This window comes from Lissotriton helveticus, chromosome 8, assembly GCF_964261635.1.
Source record: "Lissotriton helveticus chromosome 8, aLisHel1.1, whole genome shotgun sequence".
Classification (NCBI taxonomy): domain Eukaryota; kingdom Metazoa; phylum Chordata; class Amphibia; order Caudata; family Salamandridae; genus Lissotriton; species Lissotriton helveticus.
This window is the reverse complement of record NC_136069.1, coordinates 10,796,638-10,814,484: the sequence shown is the minus strand read 5'-3', so window position 1 is coordinate 10,814,484 and position 17,847 is coordinate 10,796,638. Positions and strand designations below refer to the sequence as shown.

General features: G+C 45.3%; 1 protein-coding gene across 1 annotated transcript in view; it reads left to right on the top strand.

Annotated features, from left to right (window-relative positions):
- The window catches only part of POGLUT1 (protein O-glucosyltransferase 1), an 85,507-nt gene that overhangs the window by 13,478 nt on the left and 54,182 nt on the right, over nt 1-17,847 (top strand). Inside the window, exons 3-5 of the mRNA XM_078656364.1 lie at nt 14,031-14,174; nt 15,989-16,124; nt 17,622-17,743. Coding sequence (XP_078512490.1) covers nt 14,031-14,174; nt 15,989-16,124; nt 17,622-17,743 — 402 coding nt within the window. The remainder of the gene's footprint in view (nt 1-14,030; nt 14,175-15,988; nt 16,125-17,621; nt 17,744-17,847) is intronic.

The window sequence follows — 17,847 nt, the reverse complement described above, 5'->3', positions numbered from 1 at the left end:
TCAACACGATCATTTAACCCATATGGCTTTAAAGTCTGTAAGAGATAAATCCATTCAAGTTCTCTTTTGAGCAGAAACTTGCGATTGTCAGTGCCTTCTTTAATGTTGATGAGTTCCAGTACAATGAATCGAAGTTGTGCAACAGTGTGTTGACACTCGTGAAAATGCATGGCAACGTTAGATTTCTCTTGTTTTGTGCGAATATTTGACTTATGCTCGTTCATGCGTATTTTGATTTTTCTTTCTGTTTTTCCGACGTAAATTTTGCCGCAAGGGCATTTCAATGTGTAAATCAAATTCTTAGAATCGCATGTTGCGTTGCCTTATAGTTTGATGGAGTGTCCTTTCATAGGGTGTTGAATGATGTTGCCTTTGATGATGCAATTACAGTTGTTGCAATTGAGACAAGGTTGTGTTCCTTTATAGACAGTTGTGTCAGGCATAGGATTAGATAGGATTTCCTTTAGATTCTTACTTCGAGTGTAGGCAAACAATGGGGGAGTTTGAAAAATGTCCTGGAAATCAGGCTCCATTTGTAAAATTGGCCAGTGTTTAAGAATTATTTTTTTGTATTTGTGGCTGGCTGTGGAGTACTTGGATACTAGAACCATGCGTTCTTCAGTTTGTTTGGGTTTCTTAAGAAGACTATCTTGTCTGGTGATGCTGATGACTCTATTTTGGGCTTCCTTAAGAATGTTTTCAGGATGTCCTCTGTCAAGGAACCGATAGTGCATTTCCTGGATTCTGTGATTGAAAGTTTGATCGTCTGATACGATGCGTCTGAGGCGTAACATTTGAGAAAGCGGCAAGTGTCTCTTGAGTGATCCCTGATGGAAACTTTTGAAATGTAACGTGTTGTTACGATCAGTACTTTTCCGATGTAAGTCGGTGCTAAATCCATGTTCAGTGATTTTGATGTGGACATCAAGGAATGATATCTCTGTGTCGCTTATTAACCATGTGAGTTTGATGCGTGGGTCTTTGGTGTTGAGTTCCATTAAAGCTCTGGTGAGAGAGTCTTTGGTGTCAGTCCATATGAAGAACAGGTCGTCGATGTAACGGACATACATTCTGATTTTGTCATAGAAGGTGTGGTTGGCATATATGTGCAGGTTCTCAAAGTTCTCCATATAAATATTGGCATATGTCGGAGCGGCGCAGTTTCCCATAGCCATTCCGGATAGTTGAAGATACCATTGGTTGTTGACTTGGAAGTAACTGTGGTACAATGTAAACATCATGAGCTCCATGATGAAAGTTTTCATCGGTGTGTCAATGTTGCTGTTGAGAAGGGCTTGTTCAATGGCTTCTATTCCACCCTGATGGGGTATGGAGGTGTAAAGCGAGCGAACGTCTGCGGTGCAGAGTATTAGAGAGTCACTATGATTGAATTGAATCTCCGCTAATTTAAGCAAAAAGTCTGTTGTGTCTTTAATGTAGCTTTTAGCTTTCATGACCGATGGTTGGAGATATTTGTCAATCAGTTTGCCAGTAGGTTCGTGTATAGATCCTTTGGTCGAGACTATCGGCCTAAAAGGAGGGTCGAGCAAGTTCTTATGTATTTTGGGACTCATGTGGATTGTGGGACTCTTGGGATTTTCCAGCAAAAGGTAGTTCTTAGTGCGATCTTCAATAATCCCTGTTTGATGCGCTTTTAGTACAATGGTTTGCAATGTGTTTTGAAACTCTAACGTAGGATTTTTGTCAAGTTGCATGTAAGTAGTGGAATCCTCTAAATGTTCATTGAGTCGTTGATTGTACATGCTAGAGTTCAGAATCACAAGGGCTCCGCCCTTGTCGGCTTTAATGCATTTGATTTGCGTGTTGTTTGCCAAACTTTTAAGGGTATCACGATCTTTGCGTGTGATGCTCTTGTGCTTGGTAGGAGATTTGAAATTGATTTTTGTGAGGTCGTTGCGTACTAGGTTCTCAAAAAGGTCTATACACTTGTGGCTGTTGGGCGCTTGGTAAGTGCTAGGTGGTCGTAGTCCCTTAAGTTGATCACTCTTAACGCTGGTATTGAGGGGTAGAGTGTTGTCAAAAAAGTGACGTAGTTTGAGTTTCCTAGTAAATTTAAAGGTGCTCACTTCGAGTTCAAGTAGATTCGTCTGTGTGACGGGAATGAATGATGTGCCTTTCTCAAGTAGATTCATTTGATGTTTGGAAATTAGGGTATCGGAGATATTGATGACTAGGTGAGCTTTTTCGGCTTCAGGTCTTTCTTGGTTACTGTAGATCGGGTTGTCGGATGGCTTTTTTCCTTCTCTTTTCTTTTTGCTCCTCCGGAGTCTTCGATTACTTCTGGGTCTAATCCTAAAAAAGGAACCGCAGATGGTTCTTCTCGTCTTGTTTGAGATGTAGACGCTTGTTCTTGAGTAGAAGTGTGGCTAGCAGTGGTTGTTCTGAAGGTTTTTTGTTGAGGACGATTGGAGGAATCACTTCCGGATGATGATGTATCGGTTTGTGTATTAGAAGGCTTGTTTCGTCGTCGTTGGGCATAAACATCGGCCCAGGAGTATACTTCATCTAGCTTGTAATCAAGCGTGTCTCTGCGAAACTTTCTAACTTTACGTTCATTGATTTCTTTTTGATGTTTATCAAGAATGTTTTTGATGTCTTCGAGTGTGGGGGTGAGTTCTTCTGGTGTCAGGAGGTCTTTCAATTCACTGTCAATTTCCTTAATTTCTTGTTCAAGCTCTTTTAAAATACCACAGAGTTCTTCCACGATGAGAAGGATTAGATCCAGGCTGCACTTGTTCAGTATGCCGTTCCATTTGTCTTTAAATGTCTTAGAATTCTTACATAGAGAGGGCTTCAAAGCTATCCGCAATCCTCGTGGGATTCTGAGCGCTCGGTGATATTTAAGTAAGGTGCTCGCATGGAGCTTTTGATTAATGTGGCGTTTGGAGAGGTATAGTAGTTGTCTCACGCATTGCTCTTTATTGCAAAGGGTTGTAGATGGGCTGATGTCTTCTTCGATTAGCGAGTAGATGCGTTGTCGCTCATCTTCGTCATATGCTAAGGTGTGAGCTCTGACGTTGGTGCTTTTGCTAATTTCATCGAATTGCATGTTGTATGGCGTGCAGTCCACCTTTTGGTGGTTCAAAATGGATTGACAGAAAGGAGAGATATTGGTGGTGCACTGCTTGAGTAAATCACGTTTGAATGTTGTTGTTTTTAACAGTGTGGGTGCACTCAAGGGTAGCGTTACCGTCAACGCTTAATTAATAGAACGTGTGGTGTATGCATGGGCATGCAGATACATCCCCTAACGAGGCACTCCAGAGAGGATCAAATAATAGATTCCAAAAATTCCTCTTTTGAAGATTTGTAAAGTTTTAATTATACCAAAGTAGTAGAATTGCAGTTCTCACTGATATTTACATCATATCAATGGCAATGATTTAATGCATACATATTCATTTGTAAATCCGAACTCCAATGCATTTCGGGCGTGAACGCCCTTTATCAAGGAGAGCTGAAAGAATGAAAACGAGCCCGGGTTAGGGTAAAGGAAACGAGTAAAAACGAAAAAATACGGTGCATTGATTGTGTTGAAGTGCCGATCAATTAAAGTGAATATTATTGGTTTACACGAGTGTGATATGTTGTGTGAAGTGCTCGAACATGGGAGGTGGAGGGTGGACAGAAGAGGAGGTGAGGGAGGTGAAAGAAATTAGGTATCGCGGGATAAAAGGCGGGTGCAGGGACGCGGTAATAGAATATCGTGGCGCTAAGGCGTTAGGCAAACAAACTTACTTCAACGGAGTTGCGAGGGCACTCGCTGCTCCGGTCCACCGGTCTGAAAGTTTCAGAAAGGATTCACCCGAGTGAGTGGAAACGAGGTAACATAAGCGAAATGAAAAGTGAAGGTAAACATAAAGATAGGCCAAATGCATTGGAGTTCGGATTTACAAATGAATATGTATGCATTAAATCATTGCCATTGATATGATGTAAATATCAGTGAGAACTGCAACACTACTACTTTGGTATAAATAAAACTTTACAAATCTTCAAAAGAGGAATTTTTGGAATCTATTATTTGCTCCTCTCTGGAGTGCCTCGTTAGGGGATGTATCTGCATGCCCATGCATACACCACACGTTCTCTTCTGTAGTATTTAATGAAACACACAAACTGTGATGTGAGGAATGCTTGCAATAAGTCTAACCACTGGCAATACTCAGGGTAGCATCCTAACCCATTGTTCTTTTGCTCACCATGCCACCTCGGTTTGGTTCAAGCCATATGCAAATCAGTCATTACCCTGCCCCTCATGGGAACATTCCATTAGAAACTGCATGGCTAAGTCCTCCCTGAACCAGAACACAAGCAACCCAGGACCAGTTTCGCCCTAGTTATGGACTCATTAGTCAGTACATCTTGGTTCAGGTGACATAGTAAGCACGGACCCGTGTCTGGCATACCCATGGCACTTAGGGCGGTAAATTTGTTGGGTTCAACAGGGTCCACACACAAACGTGTCCATTGCTGATTTACATTTTTCAACTTGACATAGTTTTATTAAAGTGCGCCTTTTTACACGCTTTGCACATATGTATGATGTTACAACACGATCATTTAGATTGCGGTACATTACATTGCTGTTTTTACAACGCAAGTCGTTACAACGACTTGCGCTGGAGGGCGCTGGACATAGGACTAGTAGGATTTACTATTCCAACTCCAGCCTGCATACAGTAGGGAAGGTGTTGGAATAGTGAATCACACTATTCTTTAGTCTAGAGCGCCCTCCAGTGCAAGTCGTGCGTTGTAAAAGCAGCGATCTAAATGTACTGCGGTGTTCTGACCGCGTTGTTAATGTCGTTTCCCATGTGAGAACATACTCGGAAGTATTCTGCTTGTAGTGTAGGCACTTGTACACTGTGTCCAAAGTTGAAGAACACTGAAGACGTTGAACTTGCTTGTTGTTGCCCGGTTAGAGACCGCTCTGAATCGGAAGGACAATCCATCACATCAGCATTGCACCTCCGACACGGTGCAAATGGAACCAGGCTTCGATTAGTTAATCTGCCTCTGAACTACGTTTCTCAGAGGAGCCCTTCTATGGATTATCCTGGATGCTTTTCCTGTGACTGAGGTTAAGCTCCGCTGATTCCCATCCCTATCCTGCAAAGGACATCGGCCTGTTGCACACCAGACTGGCTTCCCGACGCATCTTACACAGGTATGGGAAGTCGGGTAGTCCCAGGTGGTCTGGCAGAGAGTACTCTCACTATGCTCTCGATAGTATAGGTAGGATTAGGTAGGAGTATAAATATGATATATTCATATAAACACTGTAACTGTTATAATGGTGACATCTTTTTCATCATTCTTGTAATGCTGGTGACAAGCCTTTGTGTCCTCCTGCTAATAACTGTAGCTCATGTTTTTTGCGCAAGACTGCAGTTAATTAAATAAATGTTTGAAATGCCAATTATTTATTTTTGACATTTGTACAGCGCTCCGTTACCCGTAGGTGTCCTGGCGCTAAATTACTAAAGTGTAAACCTTTAGCTAAATTACTAAAGTGTAAACCTGTTTCTGCGATTTCCTTGGGGGAATTCGAGTGGTCATGTTCTGAGGGTGCAGACCCCATCAGGTACCCTGTAAGGTTAGGGGTCCAGGTGGCACACTGTGAGCTAGCTAGGAATTGGGCCAACGCACTCTGATTTGAGTAGAGTCATTCCACATATTCTGACACTTATGTTGTCCAGATAAACTGTCCTACCTAATTAGTAGGAAGTGTACGGCACATAAAACACACACAAGGTGATGAGTGGAATGCTTGCCATAAGTTTAACCACTGGCAATAGTTCTGGGTAGCAGTCCAGCCCATCATTTTCTTTTTGCTCACCATGCCACCTCAGTTTCAACCAAGCCATATGGATATCAGCCTTGATCCTGTTCCTCATGGGAACAGTTCATCCCAAGCTGCCAAGCCAGGTTCTCCCTGAATCAGAATATAAGCCACCCAGGACCGGTTTTGCTATGGTTATGGGCTCATCAGCCAGCTACAGTTTGGTTCCAGTGACGGTGTGCACTGAACCCACGTCTGGGCATACCCATGCCACTTAGGTCGGTACATGAAACCCACAAACGATGATGGCAGGCTGCTTGAAATAAGTCTAACCACTGGCAATAGCTTAGGGTAGCAGTCCAACACATCATTCTTTTGCTCACCGTACCACCTCAATTTGGGCCACAACACATGCAAATCAGTCTTGACCCTGCAATCCTGGTAGTACTTACATGACACTTTATACACCTGATATAGCAGCAAAACGCTCAGATCCACATATGGTTTTGGTGCAGTTCTGGAGTGGGTGGTTGCTAGAGCATGTGGTCTCTTAAGACTTTCCTGCAGGAAGTAAGAGTCCTTGGCGATATCGTTGTGAAAGGGGAGCATCATATCATCTGTAAGCTACAGATATTATTATGGACAGTTCTTTGTGCAAGAGCCTAGGTTCTCCCAAACCTGACTGTGTGCTGGTAATGTAGCAGAAGGGACACATGGGGACATCATTGCAGAAGGGTGGCCACCGGGAGTCAGCATTGTGTACAGGGAGTGTAAGTTTGAGCAAACTTCATTATTTCCTGGGACCAATGGAATATATTATTAAGGGACCCTTTGCAGTCACAGACTTCACTCTAATGAAATGAAAGCTTGGCAGGAAAAAAGGGAGGGTAGAAAAAAATGCAGTCCGGTTCCAAACATCAAATTGATATGGCAGATACAAATTCTGCCACAGCGCACTGTGCGTCTGTCACAGGCGAATGAAGAGTATATTCCTACACTCGTCCTGGGCCAGGAAGACGCCATCTAGTCCCACTGGCCGTTCCAACTCCAGCGGGCAAGAAAGTCCATGAAACTTGTGTATTGTGAATCTTAACCCTGACCACATCAATTTCAAGCCGAAAAAGCAAATGGGACTCCTCAGTTGTGCTAATAACCTACGTCTTTTGAAAAAGCAGCTCAGTAGGAGGTGTTCAACACAAAGTCATACACAGACATTACAGCTGTGCGCTGAAAACTGACACGCATTTTAGGAAACGTTACAGAAGTCCCTTTTCCTGTATGATGTCCTCATTGTGTATTGATATAGAGAGTTGTCACTTTACAAAGAATACAATCATCAGCACCCCCATTGATCGCAGCCCACTCAAGATGGGAGCCCAGTGGGGCAGACTCTGTGCTTTAATACCCATTGGAGACAGCATGATCCCATATTCAGAGACAGAATAGGGACGCACAAAGACCAATATTTCGAGGACAAGGGTTTGGCGTCTATCAGGGGGTGGAGTGGGACGGTTTTGAGGCAGAGTGCACCATCCAGGAGAGAGATGTACAGATGTACATGCAGGGCTGGGTTCAGAGGATGAACAGGAACTCTGGGTTCTCAGGAAATAACCTTTGGCCCTTATGGATAGACTGGACTATAAGAACCCTCTAGCCAGGCAACACTCAGAGGGCGACAAAACTGGGTGCTTGTTCGCCTGGCCCTCAAGGGCTGAGATAGGCATAGTGCCGCTGGCCGCTTGAAACTTTGCAAAAGGCGACACCTTAAACACCAAGGCAGATATCAATGGGGTATTCCAAGAATACTACACAACTCTGAACACCGCATCGGAATGAGCATATAGCTCCTCCCTACAGGCATACTTAGAGGGATCCGGATATCACTCATTGACCTGCTCCGACACCGAGAGCTGGACGAGCTGCTCACAATTGAAAAGATTCGGAAAGCCATTGATCGAACGGCATGCAATGAACCCCCAGGATTTGGCACAGAGGCTACTTCAGCTGTACCAAGATGCTAGGGTGACTGGATTCCTACTGGCAATTATGAGAGAGGTGCTTCCCACGCAAGGTCATGACCTGCTGGAAGTAGGTACATACAGACCCCTCTCTTTTAAATACAGACTGTAGAATCCACGGCGAAGTCATTGCTAATAGACTAATTCCCTGTCTGCCCAACCAGACCAGTATGGCTTTATACCAGGCTGCAATACGTTCCTATACCTATGGTGCTTATTCCGCCTTATGGTGGAGGGACCTCAGGAGGGCAGCCTACAGGTGGCGATGTCAGTAGACACTGAAAAAGGCTTTAATACCCTGGGGAAGCCTTATATAATAAAGTTGCCCAAAAAGATGGGGCTGGGCAGGATCATCATGTGATTGATAAGATTTATCTACTTTAGCCTGATGGCCTGGATCTGCACAGGATGCAATATTTCTAACTTCTTCGATATGAGCAGAGCCTCCAGACAGGGATGCCCACTGTCCCTGACATCTGCCTTTTGTAAATGTAAATGTACATGTATTTATATAGGGCAAATCACCGACCCGGTATCTAAGCGCTTGCTTAGGGAACCCGTCCTGGTATTCCCCTGTGAGGTACCCCGGCAGGGTATCCACAAGGTGAAAGCCAGGCATCCTGCATCTCTTTTCCAGCAAAGAGAGCCGGACTGGGCGGTCCTGAGCTGCGACTCATGGGAAAGTGTGTCTCTGTATGCCGATGACACGCTAGTATATCTGCGCGACCTACAGAAAGACTTCTGCCTGATAATGGGAATGCTGCACGTACCCTGGTCTGAAGCTGAATGCTGCTGAAACCTGCATGTTCCCCCTTAAAGGATTATCAGCAACCTACCGAGGGGCTCTGCCGCAGGTTGACGCCAAATGGAGCCCAGGCACACTCTGCTACCTAGTAGTCCACGTTTGCAACTCGAACAAAGCTAACTTGCAAGGGAACTTCGTGGTGGCACTGGCAAGTACATGCCAGTCGCTGACCTTCTGGAAATCCTTACCACTCTCTCCAGTGGGTAGGGTGGCAATCGCCAAAATCTTGGTGCTGACCAGACTATCACTTGTTGGCCCCCCAGTGCCATTGCCTCGGAGTTCCTTTTACAGCTTAAATAGTGTATTATCTGACTTGATGTGGGGAACAGGATAGAAGCGGGTAGCTCTACGTAAATTATATAGCCCCATAGAAAAGGGCGGTCTTGGTGCCCAGCCGCACAGGCACAATGGCCAATGAGATGGTTATCAAAGGCTCCCAGCACAGAGAGGGCACATAAACGGAGAGAGACGGGGATCATCAACTGGTTAATGAGACCTCCCGCTGAGTCACACCACCACGTGACCGCGAGATTGTGTACTAGAGACCGAGCCGCCGGACCGCTAACTACCACCCGGGTCTGGCGGTGAGGGGTAGGGGAGAGACTGAACAACGCATGAGAAACCAAGTAGGTGTTATGAGTCCCTGGTAGAAGGAACCATGGACTGACCTTCTCCATTGCTGCTCGCAGTCTCCCCGTCGTGGCGAGGGGGGGGACCTAACACTAGTCAGCGCCCATAGCCTGGCGGGCTTATTTTCTAAATAACGGGGCACCAGAAGGATTGTTTAGGGGTCAACACGTTGTGTAAGGCAGTTTTGTAATAGGCATGTTTAAGATACATGGTAGCGATACCCGCCTGTGCACCGATACCGGGGGCGCCTATCGGTGCCCCCGGGCAAAAAGGGCAAAAACGAGCTGACTCCATATGAGAACTGTGACAGGGTAGAAACCGCTTGTGACTACTTAACTGCACTAGACTAAACTGTTTTAAACTACAGACCGCTCCCGCAAACGATTACTGCTTTTCGGGGGCATCCTCACTTAACCTATACCCATGGCACTTATTATGGCACAGCCGGGGGTCCAAACAATAGCCCTCCCTCAGATCTGGAACACCGGCGATTTCGGTACCTAAGCGATAGTCCGATTAGTGATGTGCCGCGCATAATCAGCTTACTCGGCCACGCCATATAGCACACACTGTGGAGTTACTGAGTTGCGGCGACAGCGAAATAACCACCAACCAATTGGAGTATGTTATTGAACTAACAGCTAGTGACACACACTACCAGTTACAAGCTTTGAATGATGGTTTCCTCCTATAACCCGCCAAATAATTGCAGGTTTACCGCGTTATACGACCCGCTGGACACTGTTGGGGTCTGTATACATAACCAATTAGGTGAGTTACAAGCCATACCACCCCACACTGTGGACGCGATTCCGTGTCTTGTATATATTTTATTATTTTTAACCATAATGTTTTCCAGTCCACAGTGGTCCACATGAGCATGCCCACCACATTGCTCACTAAGGATCTGCACGAACACTTGTTCATATTAGTTTTTAATCACATGCTAGCAGCACTCGATCTAGCATGGCACTAGGAATGTACGTTCTCCACCCCCTGGTTTTAGAATTGTACCTGTTGTGATTTGCTCCTTTTCTCCCAATCCAGGTAGATGCAGTCCGACAGAGATATGACGCAGGAAACACCTATTTTTCTGTGAGCTACACACACTTGATAGCTTATCTTACTATTAGACATCAACCACTTTGACGTAGACAGTCAACACCATAGATACACTCTCTACTGACAGGTCCTGAAGAATTGCTAGCTAATTGCATTAGAGAGAGAAACATTTTGACCAACTACAGCACATACTATACCGTCACTCGCAAACTGGAAGCATAATATTCCAGCAAGTACCGGATAGTCTTCTTTTTAATTAGAGCAGGGGACCACCAGAATAAAGTCATTACATGGTACTCCTAGCTTTATTTTAACTCGCACTCAAACGTCTACGCACCTCTGGCCCCACACCCGCACTTCATCTAAACGGCAGTTGGATAAAAGATCTCCGCTAAAGAGCCCCTCTTTGAGGTGTTGCCCGTTTGGTATTGCACCGCCGACCCAACGAGGAGCAAGCCCAGATGATGAAGCATGACACCTGAAAGGGTGTGTGAGGGCATTACATCCAACAAAATGGATGCCCAATTGTAGGAGTCCCATAGACCCTACAACATCCTTCATACCACAGGGACACGTACATTCCTTTAACTTAGGAACAGCCCAGAATTTTGTAATTATCTCCCAAACACGGCAAGCACCCATAGTAAGTTATCCAGGGTTGCCAAACACTCTTTGATTAAATGTATAACCCGGTGGGGTTAGGGGGGGCTATAAGCTATACTTCTGAGGCAATTCATAATGGGCATACCCGAACTTCAGCGGTATAACGGACCACCGTAACACTAGACTATGGACAGAAGCAGGACAACATGTATGTACACAAGATGCTGGAACCAGGAGTGGCTGAACCATCACACCTACTTCTTAGTGATGGGACTGGCCGGAGAACAGTTACACTGATGTTTGGGGCGTTTTGGGGTACTCGCCACTGAATATCCAGTACTTTGGGCGAGGTAGAGGGCCTTGATTGGACCGGATTTGACAGACCAGCAATGGAAAATCTCATTAGAAAGTGTTAAAAAGGAGTCAAGAAATTCACATCCCAAATACACCACTGTAACTACTTATACCCGACGTATCTCACTTCCAAGCTGCTTCATCATATGCCCAAGAGGTAACTCCCAAATGCCCATGATGTGTATGCCCTGATGCTGACTTTTATTATATGATATGATGCTGCGTGGAAATTGCGAAGTTCTGGACTGAAACGGTAGCACCGATGCCAGAAATAATCGGCAAACTGTTGACAGTGGACCCTTTTCCCAGTCTTCTGGGGTAACGCCAAGATCTGGAAAAAACAAATATCCGAAATTTAGACTAAGCCCATCTTCTGGCCAAGAGACGGATAGCTATGGCCTGGACATGCTCAGAGGCTCCCTTGTTGATGTACTGGACGGTAGATCTTTATAAATGGGCCATGGCAGTGGTGGATTGGTGGATATCACTAGCGGCTAGATGAGAAAAAGGTCCCCTTAGAGAAGCCTGGGACAAATACATGGAAGTGCTGACAACTAAAACAGACGAGAGGCCACCATGAACTCACCAGTGTAGACACACCAATATGCTTTTCCAGGTAGGAGATAAAGCAGGACTCCTGTAGAGGGTGGCGAAGAGAAACAGCCCCTTGTTGGACTTGGAGCGGTAGCGAGAACGCGGGGGTGATGCAGGGTTGCAGGACTAGTGTCCCCTCCAAGTGAACATCATACGAGACACACATCCAAAATCTCTGGGTCTCCGGTGGACTCGAACCCGCTGCCACTCGCGAGGGAAAAGTTGAGAACACAGTAGCACATCTGACCGTGAGAAATAAACCCATACCACCACACCACTGGTTAGTCTCTAGAAAGTTATCATGTTTTTAAGTTTGGTGTTTCAAAGCCAGTTAGTGGATGTCGTGGAAATGGCACAGATAATGTTACTATTGACACAAGGAGACGGGTCCCTACCAAGCAACTTAGAAAAAGGAGATCACTAAATGAGTACCTATCTGTGCCAGAATGTGTGAACCCCAAATGGAATTACTGGAATGACTTTATATGCGTTTAATGCGTGTAATGGATGAAAACAATAAAGGGCCACTTGGAAAAAAATAAAGAATACAACCATTCCAGGTCTAATTTATTTAAATTGAGAATAACACAAAGGGGATGGTGGAATGCTTGCAAAAGTCTCAGACACTGGCAGTTGCTCTGGGCCACAGTACGAGCCCATAGTTCTTCGTCCCTGTGCTACTTCAGACATAGACCATCCATGCGCAGACCAGCCTTAGTCCTGCTCCTGTAGGAACAGCCCAGCTACAAATGGGAAGCAAGCAAACCCAGACTCCTTTTTCCCTGTCCTGTAGGAATTGATCTGTGCCTCACTAATGAAGCCCACATAGACCAAACACAGTCTGGGTTGGCTTGCAGTCTCAAGACAACCTCGCCTTGCAGTTCCTCTTAGAGTCAGTCGACGCCTAATTTTCATGGGTTTTGTTCTTTTCTGCAGTGACACAGTGGGAAGAAAAACAATGGACTGAAATGTAGTTATTAGATTAATTTATTTGCATAAGCCCTACAGTCAACTGAGCCATGTTTCATTTATGAAGAACAGCAACACACTGCCCACTTGAAAGGATTCATATTTACTATTTCATGTATTAATATAAAGTATAACCAGCGGCCTACAGCATAATCCATGTTTTGTATGTTACTTGTATTGTGCCAAGGCACCAATGTGCTTCAATGAAAACAATTGCTGTGGTGCTTGAGAAATCATTAACCTCAAATGCACCTAAGTCCCCACCTGCTCCTCCTTAAGACTGCTACATCTTCTTCCCAACCCCTGTCAAAGCACTACTCATGCCAGAGAAAGAGACGGCAACCATGGGACATCCTGCCCCTCAACACCTCTCGGCCTTCTCTCCTACCTGAACAAAAATACTGACCCACATGTCAGCCCCATCAAACAATTCATTCACATTCTGTTTCTTGCACATCTTCCGGTAAGACCCAGGTGTCCAACTCCCAAAACCCAGCTTATTTTACCCCTACGCTGACGAATCTGTGTGCCTTGGGATACAGCCTGCGCCTCCCTGATGAGGCTCTGTGAAGCCAAAGCCAGTCTGGCTTGCTTGTGGTTTCATTGCAGCAGGCGTGGTCTGGCTGCTTGGGCTCGATTGTTCCTTCTGGACCAGGAACATGGTCGATTTGCTTATGGTTGGTCCCCGTCGGCTGTGGTATAATGAGCCACAAAAATGAAGTTATGGGATGCAGGCCAGAGTGACTGCTAGTGGCTGACCTCAATGCAAGCAGTTAACCATTCAATATTTTGTTCATACCTGTGCTTCACTCCTGCCATGAGTGACACTTTGTTTGCCCAAGCTGATCTAGGAAACTGCCAGACTCAACCATTCTGTTTCTAGCTAATCCTGGTATAAGGCTAGATAGTTGTAAATTCATACCTACCTAGGATTTCTAAAGGTTAGTACTTGTTTGCACAAGGGAAGCACCCATAATCTGGTTTCAGCTTGACTTCACACACAATACTGGTCTCTGTACAACAGTGCATGCTTGAGGTGTTGCTGCTGTGGTTCAGAAGCACTTTGCTGCTCCTTGGAGCTAGGTTTGTGCAATATCAAATGCCTAATACAAGTGAGTGAAGCCAATCATTCGAATGCAGACTCTGCTGCTCCCTAATCCTACATTTATCTCTGTTTTCTGACACTTAGGGTGCTGGAGCGCGACCTGGCCATTTTTCGGGATGGCATCCCCAAGGACTTGCTCACAGACGTGGTCGACCGTAAACTGGGGACACACTATCAGATCCTCGGGGGCAAGTTGTACAGAGAGGCGGAGTGCATGTTCCCAGCCAGGTAGGAGGTTGGCACTATGGAGACATCTACCACTCTTCTCAGTGTCTGTCCTGTGAGGGAAAATAGTAAACCGCATCCTTGGTTTACTCTTCTCCTTCCCTCTCCTTCTGCAGCCAAGAAGCTAAAAGTTAGTATTTAAAAAATGCCTTTTGTCACATATTCTGCACTTTTCTGGAACATCTAAAGTCAGTGTACTTTTCCCGGGTGAAGCAAATTCATAGGCCCGATGCGGGTGAAGCTGGTAGAACCAATGCAGGATGTCTCTGCCCTTGGCATGCCTCCTTCCTGACAGGTGCACATGAATGGACTGCTGGCTGTGGCTGTGTTATTTCTTTTTTAATTTTAGGTGCAATGATAAAAACCCATGCACTGTGTCTTGACTGTAGACCTGGCTTGTAGTATTTATTGGCCCAGTGGTCCGAGCACCTCTGGTGGTCTGACTGTTGGTATGGGATTTGGTGTTTAATATGGACTCGGTGGTTTGAATAGGCTCATGGTCTTTTGGCTCGAAGTTCATTGTTTAATTAAATGCGCCACGGATGGAGTGGATATATGATGTGCTGGCTGTTGATGTGGTATTTAGTGTTTAGTTACAGATGGAGCAGGTAGAGCAAATGCATGTGTTGGTTTTGAGTATCTAGTGTTGATGCGGAGCATGTCTGGTGCATTGGTTCTTCGAAGGTTGTTTAGGTATTAATATAAGCTCAGTGATCGAGGTTATGCACTGTGTGTTGGTACTGGTAGTAGTGTTTACAATAGGTGTAGTGGTTGGAGCACATATATGGTATGTTCGCCGGTGGTATGTATCTAGTGCTGAATGTAGATGCAGTGGTCTGATCACATACATGTTGTCGCTCCCAAGGTATTTAGTATTTGATCAAAATGTAGTGGTTGGAGCACATACATGGTGTGTCTCTCCTAAGGTATTTAGTGTTTGATATAGATGCAGTGGTCGGGGCACAAACATGGTCTGTCTGTCCGAAAGGTATTTAGTGTTTGATATAGATGCAGTGGTCGGGGCACAATCATGGTCTGTCTGTCCGAATGGTATTTTGTGTTTGATATAGATGCAGTGGTCGGGGCACAAACATGGTCTGTCTGTCCGAATGGTATTTTGTGTTTGATATAGATGCAGTTGTCGGAGCGTACATAGTGTTTCTCTCAGTATGGTATTTAGTGCTTGATATAGATGCAGTGATTTGGACACATACATTTTGTGTCTGTCCATATGGTATTTGTTTGATATAGACGCAGTGGTTGGTGAACCTCCATGGTGTGTCTGTCCGTATGGTATTTAGTGTTTGATATAGACGCAGTGGTTGGTGAACCTGCATGGTGTGTCTGTCCATATGGTATTTAGTGTTTGATGTAGATATTGGGTTTCGGATTACATACAGGACTTGTCTGTCTGTATTGAATTTAGTGTTGGATGTAGATGCAGGGATCGGAGCACATGCATGTTGTCTCTCCGTATGGTATTTAGTCTTTGATGTGTATGCAGTGGTCAGACACATGATGTGTCTGTCTACATGGTATTTAGTGTTTGATGTGGATGCAGTGTCGGAGCATATAGATAGTGTGTTGGCTTTGTCGTTCTAGTGTTTCATTACAGGTGGAGTGGGTGTAGCGCCTGCAGTGCGCGACACTCCTTGTTGCAGTTGATTGGTCACTTTAAGGGAGTGTTGGCTCTAGTATTGTCTATCTAGGGTTCTATTAGAGTAGTCAATGTTTGTGGGAGTGCATCGGTATTACTTTTCATTTGCACACGAATAGTGTACAGTCCACTCGGATCTTGTCTCACTTTCACATTTCAGGTGCAGCGGGGTAGAGCACTTCATACTGGAAATCATTGGCCGCCTCCCCGACATGGAGCTGGTGATTAACGTACGCGATTACCCACAAGTCCCGAAGTGGATGAAGCCTGCCATCCCGGTCTTCTCTTTCAGCAAGGTGAGTGCCTGTCTCCCACAATCAGCATCAGGTGTGACTGTGGGTATGCTATATCTTCCTGCAAAATCAACCAGCCTGTTACCTTGCTAATTTATTCTGTTAGTTGTTGCTGCTGCCTCCAGGCTCTCCATCCATAGAAAGAAACTGGTGGCTCGGACTATATATGGAGATTCTTGTAGTAGCAGTCAGGGTTCTTTGCCTAAAAGAGTACGATTGCACTCAGTGTAAGTGATATTTTGTGGTAGAAATACTGCAGTTTTGTCCGATCAGCCTCCACTCCTCTCGTTTCCTGTGCCTTTAAGATGAGGGACCGGTGATCCTGCATGGGTGGACTTACCCTGAGGGGAGGAAGAAGAATGAGGAATCTGTAGACAGAACAGTATTCTTTCTAACTTCTGTATGGTGAAGGCAAGTGACATCCTGTAATTGCTGCTTCCTCCTGCAGATTTCTCATCTCTAGATACACTGGCATAGCAATAGTAAACACCTTGAGACCACAGACTTCTCAAAGTAGACATGCTGCTGAACTACACGTCAAATCTGATCTTCTCTCTAGCATTGTAATCCTTACACACGTTTCAAGGGAGTGTGCAGAGATGCCATGTAACTCCTTGTCAAATATTAAGATGAGGAAAACTCCTCGACATAGTCTACCTAGCCGATTATTTAGAACTTGCTCGTTCAGAATCTGTCTTCCATATCACCAGCCTGGTATAGTACTCTGGATCAAGACATTCTCTGCTACATCTGCAGGAGTCACTTATGAGGGCAAGTAACTGAAAATGCTAAGGGTGGAATCCGCAACTACTACAATGCCAGTAATGTAGCAAGGTTGCCACTGGCCCTTGTGCAAGATAGGAAATGTTCCTTTGACTGCTGTTGAGGTAGTAAATTGCAAAAAATATCTGGGTTCGAAGGGTCCTGATGCTGCTGCACCAGAGGTGGCTGCACCCGGCACATTTGTGGTCTTTGTTTTGTTACTTACCTTCCTTATACCTCTGAGTCTGCAGGATGGTCGACTGCAGTGTCCTTTTTTATGTTGTGAATTGTCCACCCCAGGGAGGCAGTGAAACTATTGACTGGTGCACAACTTGTAGCTATGAGATTCACAATAGTGTTTGCACTTCGCATGCTGGTGCCTGGGTGCAGTTAACCCTCTTTATGGGTCTGACACTGGACAGGTGTCTTGCTTGAGGGTTTAAGTGGAACTCTTTCTCTTTAGTTATATTGCTCCTTTGTCATTTTTTGTCTTAATTCAGAATGTTTGTCCTTTTACTTTTCCTCTTTTGCTTCTCTGTCAGTATCGTGCTTGGGTGTCGCGCTTCCACTCGCATTCCTTTCCTTACAGATGTGCCTCTTTCTTTTTTATTCTGCTCCTCTTTCCTCTGTCGTCCGCTGCTCCCTTTGAAGCTGTTGCACAGAGCCCACCTCTTACCAATGTTAGGATTAAGAAAGGCTTCCTTCGATATCACCCCCCTTTGTTCTTTTTCTTTTCAGACTCCCGACTATCAGGATGTCATGTATCCAGCGTGGACATTCTGGGAGGGAGGCCCGGCCGTCTGGCCCATCTACCCCACCGGCCTGGGCCGCTGGGACCTGATGCGAGTGGAGCTCAGGAAGTAAGTCAGGTCCCTGCATTGAATTTAAGGCTTCAACCCGGAACCTTTCCGAAATTGCAGCCGCCACGGGTTGTGCTGGCGATGCTTCTCTCTGAGCATCACAA